This window comes from Barbus barbus (assembly GCF_936440315.1).
Source record: "Barbus barbus genome assembly, chromosome: 13".
Taxonomy (NCBI): Eukaryota; Metazoa; Chordata; class Actinopteri; order Cypriniformes; family Cyprinidae; genus Barbus; species Barbus barbus.
The window spans coordinates 23904580-23918434 of NC_136741.1; the positions used below are offsets into that span (position 1 = coordinate 23904580).

General features: G+C 35.9%; 2 protein-coding genes across 2 annotated transcripts; one reads left to right on the top strand and one right to left on the bottom strand.

Moving 5' to 3' along the window:
- Nucleotides 1-485: 485 nt before the first annotated feature.
- LOC306878635 (isotocin receptor) lies at nucleotides 486-9697 on the top strand. Its single transcript, XM_079431091.1, has 3 exons — nucleotides 486-587; nucleotides 815-1924; nucleotides 7812-9697. Exons 2-3 carry the CDS (start codon nucleotides 1003-1005, stop codon nucleotides 8060-8062), a joined length of 1173 nt encoding a protein of 390 aa, XP_079287217.1. The 5' UTR covers nucleotides 486-587; nucleotides 815-1002; the 3' UTR covers nucleotides 8063-9697.
- Nucleotides 8130-12996, bottom strand: LOC306878636 (caveolin-3-like). Its single transcript, XM_079431092.1, has 2 exons — nucleotides 12499-12996; nucleotides 8130-10727 (listed from the first exon to the last, which is right to left on the bottom strand). The coding sequence occupies exons 1-2, from the start codon at nucleotides 12607-12609 to the stop codon at nucleotides 10386-10388; spliced, it is 453 nt and encodes a 150-aa protein (XP_079287218.1). The 5' UTR covers nucleotides 12610-12996; the 3' UTR covers nucleotides 8130-10385.
- Between the last annotated feature and the right edge of the window lie 859 nt (nucleotides 12997-13855).

Genomic DNA, 13855 nt, shown 5'->3' on the forward strand with positions numbered 1-13855 from the left:
AGTCATCTTGAGGTGGATATTCAAAATGTGAGCTGCAAACTCTCAAATGCTAAAGATAAATGTGATTCACTGATAACAGTGTTGGGTGATATTTTGCATGAATTAGTCAAATATTTGTGTGTTAATGTATTTGAGAAAGAAGTCTACTGGGCGATTTTATTGGTTTTTCAGAAATATTATCTGTTTTCTTCTACAAAAAAAAGCATTTTCTCCAGCTGCTTCTGTTCTATATTCCCATTATAAATCTTATTTGATTGTTCAAAAATTTTGTATCATTAACGACCCCTTAATAAAAAGAAAAGATTACAAGAAGTCAACATGCAGGAAAGCACACAGAAAACATTAGAAGTAATTCAGACTATTTCAGAGGAACTCACTGATTTGCAATAGAGCACAAGGACCCCTAGTGGAAGTCGTGGGTAAGGTCGGGTTGGGAGAACCATTGAGAAGATGTATAAGTGGTGATATCGTGACGCGCTCCATTCAGTGTGAGCCGAGTGAGAGCAAAGGAGGTTCTCCACCTCTAGGACTCTCCTGCACACCTACTCTATCAGCAGCTGGACAACCTGATAAAATGGATAACAGCTGTAAGTACTTGGACATTAAAAATTATGTTTGCAATATAACAATATAAGCTATATTTGCAATACTGAAACATTTTAATAAGTTATGTTTTTATAATTACTGGATAACTGCATCTTTAATGCATCTTATTTATAATTCATAAAAAGCTTAATTAATCTCTATTTGTATTTAAAAAAAAAATGGGCTAAATGTGATGTAACAAAACAATCCATGCTCATTGTGTTTATAGTTCACAGCGAAGGTTGAAAACAGCTGAGGGATCACCACCAAGCAGCAAAGGACTTTCCCTGTTTCTGGAGATCCTTGTCGTGCCATCTGTTAAGTTAAAGGGCTGCCTATGTACAGGCTGATTATGTGCGAGGAAAACTAATCAGTTCTTTTACATTTGTGGAGAGGTAGGCGTGCGCCTTTAACACCATGGAGGACATCTTCAAGGATCAAGACGTATGGTCCTTCAATGAATCATCTAGAAACTCCAGCGTCAACAATGAAACTTACGGTGTGAACCAGACGGTGAACCCGCTGAAGCGGAATGAAGAAGTGGCAAAAGTGGAAGTTACTGTATTGGCCTTGGTGCTTTTCTTGGCACTCGCTGGCAACCTTTGCGTCCTTGTTGCAATCCACACGACCAAGCACAGTCAATCTCGCATGTATTACTTCATGAAGCACCTCAGCATTGCAGATCTGGTCGTGGCTGTCTTCCAGGTACTTCCTCAACTCATCTGGGACATCACGTTTCGCTTTTATGGACCAGACATCCTGTGCAGGCTGGTGAAATATCTTCAGACCGTTGGGATGTTCGCCTCCACGTACATGCTGGTGTTGATGTCCATAGACAGATGTATGGCAATTTGCCAGCCTCTTCGTTCTTTACACAAGAGAAAGGACCGCTGTTACGTGATTTGTTCTTGGGCACTAAGCTTACTGTTCAGCATCCCACAGGTTTATATATTCTCCTTACGGGAGGTGGGTTCAGGAGTTTATGATTGCTGGGGAGATTTCGTGCAGCCTTGGGGAGCGAAAGCTTACATCACGTGGATTAGTCTAACAATTTACATCATACCGGTGACCATTCTGAGTGTCTGCTACGGCCTGATAAGTTTTAAAATATGGCAAAACTTTAAAAGGAAGACGAAGAGGGACCAGTGTATCACTCTCACGCCCAAGGCATCGAAATGCAGCGCGCTCACGCGGGTCAGCAGCGTCAAACTAATCTCCAAGGCTAAAATCACCACCGTTAAAATGACCTTTGTTATCGTTCTGGCTTACATAGTGTGCTGGACTCCGTTTTTCTCCGTACAGATGTGGTCAGCATGGGATCCTGAAGCTCCAAGGGAAGGTGAGTTTCTTTTAACAGTTTGATTACCATTTTACGCACGTGCAATGCGAAATGGATTCTGAACACGGGGCCGACTGTTGACATCCATGGATTTTTGATTCCAGTAATATTTTGGTGCCAGTTATAAAGTTTCCCTTTATTTTGCTCCTGGATTTACATGCTATATTATTTTTAAAAATGTGATTTTCACTTCTCCCAAATACTCCCATAGTGTATGATTTCGCCCAAAAAAAAAAAAAAATTATAAATTACGAGTTGCTACAAACATTGACGGATTTTGTGTGCAAATAAATCATGAAAGTGGTTTGTTTTGTTTAAAAATCTTATAAATGTATGATGAGACCACGTGGGCCTTTTACACCACAGTGTTTATACAAATACTTGAGTTAAATTAATGTTTTGAATAATATTTAAAAGTTAATACAATCACTTTAGCAAAGTTTGTACTGTTTTCTGATTATTTTGCGAAACAAAATTTAGTTTTCTAAATTATTTGTTCAATAAAATGAATTCATTAAAATGTTCGTTTTAAAAATTAAGAAAACAAAAAAGTAAAGATTACAAAAGCACTGAATGAGATCCCCACACCTAATAGTTTAAAATACAGTAGTATCAATAAATATGACATTTTATTATATCATATAATTAATATCATATTATGATATATGATGGTTTCATTATAAATATAGTGATTATCTCTGAAGTGGACACACAACTTAATGCATAATATTTAAAGTAGTCATGGACACAAACACATAATTGTCAACCAGAAATCGGAATATTGGTTATATTGTTTTATAATATGCAACTTTTTAATGTAAAAAGCATTAATAATTAACAACATTTTTAAACTTTTCATAAAATCATGACAGAAATGTTTACGAGTAAATGGGAGGGGGTGCAGGATATTGCTTACTAAAAATATTTTAAGTAAATAAATGAAAAACAGTTATAGAAAGAACTTTCAATAATAGCCTTGTTATTCTGAAACGTATATTAAAGTACCTCTCTAATTAAAATGTATATTCTATATAGTAGGTACATACATTATACAGCATGACATCAATTAGTAAGCCAACCCAAAAGGCTGTTTGTAATGAGTTCAGTTGGAAGTTCCCTCAATTAATGAGCAAAATAAGAAATGTACTTTACATTACATAGACTTTATTTAAGCCTGTGTATTTTAAAAACATATGGTTCTACTGTCACCTCAGCAGGATGGTATTCATGTATGATAGTGTTTTTAGCGCTGTATCTAAACGGATGTCACAATGCTCCCCGTCTCACTTTTTTCTCGAATGATAAATGTATTTTCAGCTAACATATCTGAACATGGAAAGCTATTTGCAGTATAGGCAAGGCAGTTGAAAATACAATTATCAGCTTGGTCATACACAGATAAGATTTGAACAAGGTAGCCTAATGAGTTTTAAGAATCATGCGAGATGGTTTCGGACCGTGACATTGTGTTCTTTCAAAGACCCGAGAAAAGAAGCTGGCTTTGATTTATTGTAATTCTTGTGATAAGAAGGCTCTAGCAGTACAGAACTAGAATTGCTGTAATGGGCATCTTACTTTTAAATCGCTACAGATGTAGACTGCTAAAAACGGCACAGCCATAAAGACCAGCCTCGGGGAAACATTAATATTCAGCAGAGCTGCACCACTTAAATCATGACCGTCTGCAGTATGAGAAATCACCAACCCCAACAAACCCAGGGAGAATTGATTATAAATAACTATTGTTTTGAGTATATAAAAGAATTATATAACTACAACAATAATATATTACATATGATGAAATCATGTGCTCGACAAATTGTTATACAAATTGTTTTTACGTGCACACAAAAGTCGAGAACAAGAACAAAAGTCCAAGTCTTCAGTAGACAAGAGACATTTAGGAACCCTAAAACTTATCAGCTTAACAAACCATCAAGGATAGCCTACTGCATGGCTTCTCTTATGTGTTCGAAAGAAAATGTCAGTGAACAATGTTCTTGCCATGAGTTTTACCATGTTTGTCTTGCAGCAATAAAGAGTTTAAAGTGAGGTCACAAAGAGACAAAGATTAAATATTATCAGACCCAGAGGAAGGCCAGTGTGAGATACTCATTCGTATCATGACCTCAGTCATACAAAATATCCACACATCATGGCAAGTTCAGCAAAACATTCACACAGTCTAAATATTAGGACAACACTGCATAGATTTATGCATCAACAGTGGCTGACACAGTCATAGTGGAATACAGTTACTAATGACATTTACCCGAATGTGTGAAAAAAGAGCTGTTTCTTCTGGCTGAGACCAAGGGATGATCTTTAAAACACTGATGATCTGATGTGTTCAAAGCTTAGCTGCAGCTCTAATAAGATTAAATGACAACTGAAAATGGCGTCTTCCAGTTGAACTTATGTATGGTTGCTTTATTTTGAGACTAATGTTGGGTTTGGCAATGTCATTGCAGGTTTGGCTACTAGTTTTGTTCTCCTCTCCATGACACTTACTTGAGAGTAAAACAACTTTCCACTAAGCATTTCACCGTTTTTGAACAGTAAAAATCTTTGCAGAAATCTCAAAATCAGATGAACATTTGGACGAATGACACTCACTGACCTGTAGGGCTCTTAAAATAAAGAGCTGAGTTGTAGGTTTTATCTTTAATTAAACGCTACCTTTCTAAAGTTTGGGGTCAGTATGATTTTTTTTTAATACGTTAATACTTTTATTCTGCAAGTATGGGTTAAATAGACCAAAAGTCAAATTAAAGACTTTCACAGAGTCACAAAAAATATATATTTCAAATAAATTCTGTCTTTTAACCTTTCTATGAAACTTTCCATCAAAGAAAATAAGATTACCATTTCCACAAAAATATTAACAAGCACAATCGTTTGCAACATTAATAATAAGAAATGTATCTTGAGCACCAAATCAGTATATTAAAAAGATTATGCGAGTAATAGCTGCAGAAAATTCAGCTTTGCATCACAGAAATAAATTATATTTTTTAATTAAAAACAAAACAGTTATTTAAATGTTTATTTTAAAAGTTTTAAAAGTTTATTTTTAAATTTAAATTATTTTAAATTTCACAATATTACTATTTTTACTGTATTTTTTAAAATAAATTCAGTGTATTTTAAGACCAAGTGAAAAAAAATTGCTATAGTTTAATAATATAATCTTACTTGTTTTTATGTTGTTGTTGTTGTTTTTTTATATCTTTTTCAGAGCTTCATATTAAAGAATATTCTCTTTCATTCTCTCTCTGTTCATTGATCCAACTGCCGATGGTACAGAGATGTGCTTGCCCAGTGATTTTCTGAGGCCTGTGAGCTCAGCACAAATAGGAGGTAGCAAACAGAAAAGCAATACACTTGACCGAAGCCCCATCTGGGTTTGTTGCTTACTCCTTCATTTCTAAATTCAATTTCCTTTTCTCTGAGAGACTAAAGGATCAAATCCAGAAACTTTATGTCTGTAGGTTTCATGCGGATGACCACACAAGTGCACAGAACCACATTGAACAAGTTCTTGTCAATCTGTTTGAGTCTTGAACTTTTTTTGATCACTGTATATTATTTATAATTGCCAAGTTTGCTTTTCCACTGTGATGTTATGGTTGTTTGTTTGTTGAATGTTGGGAATTAGTTCCCAACAATCTCCATATTCAGACCTGTGTTAGCACATGAATGCACAAGAATGTGTGGTTTCATAGTTTATAAGCTATATTCTTAGATGTTCTCACCTTCTTCTTTTTGCTCCAATTCCCTTTTGCTCTGCTGTAGAGTCTCTGGTGTACTGTAAGGTTGGGAAAAAAAACACAGCATTGATCTCAAAGATATTCCTTCTTTCCTTTGGATGCTTTTCCCACCAGTTTTGTTTTGTTTTTTGTTTCTTTCAACGTTGCCATTTATCTATTCCTGACACAGTCAGGTCTTTTTTAAAAATGCACCACAGTATACTTTCAGAAAGATTTTGGGGAAAGGTCTCAGATCAGATTCTTCTTTTTTTACCTCATGCATCATCCTTTTGTCAAAGTGAGGTCAGCCAGAAAGAAAAATTTCTCAAGGGGATTTTTTTTAATAGCCCATATATGTTAGACCACAATAGACATGTCAGGTTTAATCACAGTACACAGTCAGCTCACCACCAGAATAATAATGAGACTTACTATCACCTGGTTCTCATTTCCTTTTTGCACACTAACAATAGTATTTAAGGACTACCCATGTTGCCATGCATTGCGAAGTCATGTAAGTATTCTAATGCTGATTCAAACCGTGTTTGCGCTCAGATTTTATTGGCCAGGTTTTCTATGTGTTTTGAGTTGCAGGTTTTGGGTATTTTTTTCTTAAGGTTAAATCTCTGAACATAGATTGGCAATTTTTGTTTTATTTAGGTTCATTACAAGGCATACTTGAGACATTTTTGATCAATTTAATGTGTCCTTGCTGAATAATTTGAATAAGTTTTTAAATTTACAAACCCACACTTTTGAACATTTGTGTGTCCTGTTGCTGCCACCATTTTTTTTTTTAAACAATAAGGGTTAAGGGGGTTTTTCTTTTCCATTCATGCCTGAAAACACCTCTTTCCCATGATTCCCAAACACAATAGAAGCAAAACGAGTTTACCTCAGTCAATCATCTCTTGCTTTCTGGCTCAACGGATCTTTCAGCATTGTTATGAGCTAGCAAACAACGTGTTGTTTATTCTGTCTAAATTTGTCTTGTTTGTAAAAGATCTTAAAGAAGCTTAGTGACAGATTCTTCTGTTTACACCACGGTCCACCAACACTGTTTTTATAATAAAGAAGTTATCTCACGTCATGCTTCTCATACCAATTTATTTTTAATGCCACATTGTGTATGCATAGATTGTAGGGAGTGATAAAGCCTGTCAGAGCTTGGGACACTGTGCTAAATGAAGCTTTTCCTCTTTTTTTCCCTCGTTTCTAGACTTCTAATGATAAACAGCACAGTGGCACAGACCCTTATCAGGATACTGTAGCCAAAATAAATCGGTCGATTTACAAATGACTGTGGAAGTAGTGTGTAATGTTTGCCCAGTAATGTTTTCCCCAGAATATCAGTTGTTTGTTCATATTTGAGGTGCACTATAATATCAGATACCGTATGAGGACATGCTCAGTGAGAAGTTGAATACAGGACACTAGCTTATGCTTAAGAAATTGTGTATGATTTACTTTAAAGCAATTTTCTCTTATAAATTGTTAAATAATTACAAATAAACAGCGCATTAAATTAAACTTGAAATTTAGAAGACTGAAATAGTATATTATTGTAAATTGTACTCCAGTAATTATTGATTTATTTAGAACCTTAAAAAAACCTTTTACAATATATCTTTCAATTGAAATTTTCTGGAATCTACATCCCATACAGATATTAAATATTTAGTTTTACCTTTGTGCTTGTGTAAAATACAAATTAAGAAAATAATTTTAATATAGCTAAACCATATTCATGCATTGTAAAAATGTTTTATATTGTGAAAAATAATGTAAATAAAATCAAATATTATTGGAGTATGTTTTAAAATAAAATACCATTTCAATTTTATTGAAATGCATTATACATTAAGGCTTTAAGTAAAGTGTTACCCAATATTTCTACTATAGAATTTCACATTTAATTCAGTATGTTGCTTGCTGTTTGTAATTGCTTCTGAGATTTACTAGGAATTTGAGTGGAGTGAATTTTTTTTTTTTTTTTTTTCATTATTACACACAAGATTTTGAAAGAACTGACAATGCAGAATATTGAATCTAACAGGTTAAAACAAGACCACACAGTTGAAGTACATTGTTCTGCTCTTTTCATTGTATATTTAAAGCTGTCTTCTTATCCTCCACAGCAATGCCCTTCATCATTTCCATGTTGCTGGCCAGTCTGAACAGCTGCTGTAACCCCTGGATCTACATGTTTTTTGCTGGGCATCTCTTTCATGACCTGAAGCAGAACCTGCTGTGTTGTTCCACGCTCTATCTGAAATCCTCTCAGTGCCGCTATGATCCGGAGCAAGATTCCCGTAAGAGCAACTCCTCCACCTACGTCATCAAAAGTACCAGCAGTCAGAGGAGTATCACCCAGACCTCTGTCACATAAACCAGACGTACCTCAAAGCCAGTTTTTCACATTTTTGAAAGCCAGACAGGAAAGCTAAAATATAAACCCAAATGTCACCATCAGCTGTGTTTTCGGTTGGGAATTATTCAGAATGTCATTTTCACTGCTCTATTTCGTTTTCTTATCTCTGAGGACCTTGAGCAGCAGTAATCGTTTCCTTGCCTTCATGTATTGTGTTTCTAGACATTACAGAAGGAACGTCATTCGATTTCAGACAGTGTTTATGCATGGGTCTGTTTACACTTAGTCACACATCCTTTGAATTGCTATCTGATTGTGCATGCGCATTCGCTTTGGCCACATAAATGTGTCTTGAGCACCAAAATTGGCTGCATTTGATGAGGCTCATAAAAACAGGATGTGGCTGAATTAGCTTTGACGATTTTGGTACAATAGATAACAACCATAATGTGCCACATTCTGTTTGGGGCTCACAAAACATCCATACGCTGACGCAGATATGTTAAGGAGGAGTAATGTTTGCATATGTGGCCTGAACAGCCAGATGGATTTACACTTGGCTGAGTCTCAAACCGCCAGATCAGATTTCTGTCGCTCTTAAGTGTGTCTTAGAGTGTCCAAGTGTAAATAGCCCTGATATGATGTAAACATGCAAAAACCAGTCACCCTTAAAGGGATAGTTCATCCAAAAATGAAACTTTCTTTATTTGCAGTACTCAGCCTCATGTCTCCCCTTCATGAAAAAAAGCAGTGAAAAGTAATACAATTTTCACTACTTATTGTGAAAAATCAAGTTTGACATACATAGTATCGAAGATGACAGCAGGTTATATAATTTTATGGGTTATGAGGAAGCAACTGTCGCTCACTACACAAAACAGTTCACATATGGGTTTGAGACGAGGAGGTTAGCAACACAAAGATGAAAACAAGATGTTGATGACACAAGAGGTGTTTCTACCGAAAACCTAATGAGAAACATGGCCAGTTGCTCTTTTTAATGAACTTGTCAAAAGAGAGTACTTTTGTTTGTCTTAAGAAACCCAAGCACTTTTCATTTTTGGCACATATACATGTTTATGTTGTTATCTCTGTTCTTTATCATTTCACATGTAAACTTTACTGTCATGCCCAGAGGACCACATCTCTTTGCAAAATGTTTCTGCAGTGCATCATGGTAATCAAACATGGCAAACACCCGATTTGTTTTCAAAAAGTGAAGGACTGATTGTTTACGCCTTCACTTTTATGGCTGTTTGTCTTGTAAGAGAGAGTGTTTGTTCAATGAGACTAAAGTGTTTATTCCGGTTACACATTTTGCTTAAAATCACTCTTAAAACTTTGATTTCAGCCTATGTTTGTTGCTTCATCTTTATAAAATATATAGAAAACACGTTTACAAGAGGACAAGTGAATTTCACATAATTGTTTATGAGTGCTGCAAGATGAAAAGGATAAAGAAAATGATAAAGGCAGTATTAACGGCAGAAAATATTTATTTTATAAGGTTTAAATACACTTCACAGAAATGCTTGTTACGTTATTTCAAACACTACTGATTTTTTTCCTCCTGGAAAATATACTGCCTATTTACTTTCACTATGTGTAGCTGTAGCTTCTATTTGTTGAAATAAATTGTGTGTTGATATGTCTAACTGCGAGTAAATGTGTTGAAAAGTGGAGTATAATAAGCCAACTAAAGTGAGGAGTTGAAAGCAAATAGATCGAATTGCAAAGTCATAACATTCGTTTTTTTTCATGAAATATGTTCATGAAAACATATTTCATTATAAATTCATGGCATCAGTTTAAAGACATAAAATTTATTCAATGTCCTATTCAGTGACAGAATCGGGGACATACAATTTCATGTTTAATTAGTTGTTGTAGAATAGAAAATCGGGAAATGAAAAAATAAATCTAACAATAAAACAATTCAAACCATTATTATTCATACTTTATTTTTTAATTGGTAGTTGTACAGAATATATCTGACATTGTTATGATAAAAATACCACAACATCCCATTTTAAACCTGTCAAACTTAAAGAGAGAAACCACATGATATCAGATAAGACATTGTCGGTCAGAGACACTTTTCATCTTACAGGTGAAAAAAAGCAGGTGGCCTAATCCTGAATTGCTCCCAAAGCCTCTATCATAAACTGAGAACATACAAAACACTGCATAGGATTAACACTGCATCCGGGGCATTCTGTTATTCATGTAGTCTTTTCATTTTTAAGGATCTCGAAATCCACACTCCAAAATCAGATATTTGTAAAATAAAACATATTTCCTCCAAGGACTGAACATGTAAACCTTATCTTGTCTACAAAATCTAAACCTCTTTGCGTAACGCCACCCGTACGCTGCTGAAGATTTTCCCTAGAGCTTCGAACAAGGGGTCACAGAAGGTATGGATGCAAAGAGAGTAGATTCGACTCAGGCACTGGGTCTCGATCAGATAGCTCTTAATGCAGGGCATGACTGCCCAAATGTGACAGAAGGAGATGCAGGCAAAACAGAAGCCCCAGAGCAGCGCCACTGGGATGCCAAAGATGGCCGACAGCACACGGTAGCACCAGTACTTGGAGACGGTGAAGGTGGTGTAGCTGGCCTTCCACACTCCATCCATACTGTGGGTGCCATCAGGTTCGGCTATCACATCCTCAAAATCCACCTTGAATTATTGGAGGAAAAAAGACATGGTTAGTACAAATTTCCAAAAACAACCCTGTTGAAAATGCCAGCATACGCTGCTGGTTAAGAATGTTTTGAAGCATGGCAGCTGGTTTGAGCTAGTTTAAGCTGGTCATGTGCTGGTCCTAAGCTGGTTGAGCAACTTGCTTAAACCAGCTCAAACCAGCTGCCATGCTTGTGTTAGTTTTTTCAACAGGGCAGGGATTTGTTGCCAAAACCTGTTTAGTATATTGTACAATCGATAGTCAGTGTCAGTGATTTGGCAAGCATGTGGCATGGGTTCTCTTCTGCTTGTACTCCTAAAATGGATGATGATTAATTCTCCAAACAGCGAGATTTGATATCAGAATCCCCCATCAGCAGAAGGCAGTCTGGCACTTTGTTTATTTTTGCTTCAATCTCATAACAACTAGAGAGTATTTAAGAGGAGGTATTCCAGAAAGTTTTTTTTTTTTCAAATCTTTATGTAACATTTATTTAAGTGCGGAAATAAAAATCTGATCTTTGGGAAATATGCAAAATGTAGTTAAGACAAGTATAACATAGCATTGACAACATTTGAAATTAAACCCAATTTCTTGAATAAGACAGAGATGATTGGGAATCTAAAATTACAACAACAAAATAAAAAAAAAAAGAACTTTATACTTTTATTCAGCAAGTATGCATTAAATTAAGAAAAAGTGACAGTAAATACTTTTACACTGTTACAAAAAAAAAAAAAAAAATTCTGAACTTTGTATTCCGTATCATGGTTTTCAAAAAAATATATAAATAAAATATAAAGCAGCAAAACTTTCAACACAGATAATAATAATAAGTATTTTTGAGCACCAAATCAACATATTAGAATGATTTCTGAAGGATCACGTGACCTTGAAGAGTGAAATAATGGCTGCTGAAAATTCAACTTTGCAACCACAGCAATAAATTACATTTTAAAATATATTCAAATAGAAAACAGCTATTTTGAATTGTAATAGTATTTTCCAATATTACTGTTTATATTGTATTTTCAATCAAATATATATCTAAATTAAACAACCAATATAAAACAAATCCTTTACACCAAAAGCTATTTCTGACCGATGCATATTTCTTGTAAACGTAATATCCCCAAGACCAGTGTTGCTAACCATTACAGTGATCTTACACTCACATTCAAAAGTGAAAGAATACCAGACTGTAATTTATGATTTGGACATAGATCAATAGTGAAAATTAAATACATTTCACAATTTCCCCTATTAATCTAGTGAATTATTAAAACACAAGGGAAGAAGCAATACATTTGGTGGTCTGACACACCCTTTTACCTCCTTCTATAAATACTGATAGTATGGCCTGTCCTGCCAGATGAAGTAGGTTTAGTGCTATTTTTGGGTCATGCCTTGTAGCTAGCATAAAGTGTTGTGCAGCTCACACGCAAGCAAATCTGTCTCTAAGGACCAGATCGCCAATCCACTCGTATCGATTCCACCATTTAGGACGTTAGTGAATAGTTTGCATTCTTTATCAGTTTCTTATAAAGTTAAATGTACATATTTTTGTCAAATATATTGCTTATTGGGCTATTTTGGTGTAAAAAGGTAATGCAGTTTTATTTTTGCACAAGCTATCAGCTTATACAAATACTTTCAAAGTTCTCTTTTGTTTAAATGGCATTTCAGTTGAAATTATCATCCAGGTTTCAGTGCCAAATTTTGCAACACACCAGAATTACTGTAAAACCCAAAATACCACAAACATACCTTCACAACATCTTCATTGATCTGCTTAGGGTCCCTGTTGATCAAATCAATCTCCTTGGTGTGTCTATCTTTCAGGATTTTCTCCTCGTTGGTGTTATACTGGTCCGCCATATTGGGGGCCTCTGGCCCAAGACTAGTCGGAGTGGGATAGATGTAATGCAGAAGTGTTCGAAGGAAAAAGAGTAAAGCAAACTAAGTCAGCGACCAAAGGAAAAGTGTCAGAATGGCCTGACAGTCCCTAGTTCCTTTTAATTCTCCAATCTGTGGACTGACGACACGCCTGGAATGCTAGGGACAGCTGCGCCGGCCGGGGCTCCTGTCCAAAGAAGGGTCCTGTCTTTCTCTCTCTCGCTAAGGCAGACTGTCTCACCCTACTCTATGTTACCCCTCCTCTACCCCCACCCATTACCTATTCTGCCCCACACAGCCCATACTCTCCAGTCCATAACTCACACACTTGGTAAAAGCACCTCTTGAAGGGAAACCATGGGCCGTGTCACATTTCACACACGGCTGTGTGGTCAGCCAGGCAGGAGTTGCACAGTGGCATGAATTTCCACTATGAAGTGTTGCTTTGAAAACTGATGCCCAAAGGCTCAAGTCAAGTCAGAAGTATAATACTTTTTACAATACAGAGTGCCATTTTCAAAGCATTTATGTTAGAATCAGAATCAGAAAGAACTTTTATTGCCAAGTATGCTTGCGCATACAAGGAATTTGTTTTAATGTCATAAGCTTCCAGTTCACAGAGACGACAACGACACAAAGACAATAAAAATAAGATGAGAATAAAAAAAATACACATATGTAAATATAAATAAACAAAAAATTTAAAAAGAAAAGAATAATTGAAACATAAATGATTGTATATACAGTTGTCCAATAGATGATAAATAAATAAATATAAGGTTATTGCACATTGTTATTGTATAATGGGGGGTGGGATTGCCTGGGGGAAGAAACTGTTCTTGTGCCTGGCTGTCCTGGTAATTGTGGCTCTGTAGCGCCGACCAGGTGGCAAAAGTTCAAAAAGGGGATGACTTGGATGTGAGGGATCCAGAGTGATTTTCTGAGCCCTTTTCCTCACTCTGGATGTATACAGTTCTTGGAGGGTGGGCAGGGGGGCACCCATAATCCGTTCAACAGTTCTCTGTAGTCTTCTGATCCCTGGTTTTGTAGCTGAGCCAAACCAGACAGTTATTGATGTGCACAGGAAAGACTCAATGACGGCTGAGTATAACTGTTTCAGCAGCTCCTGTGGCAGGTTAAACTTCCTGAGTTGGCGAAGGAAGTACAACCTAAGTTTGGCTTTTTTTACAATGGAGTTGATGTGAGTGTCCCAATTCAGGTCCTGAGA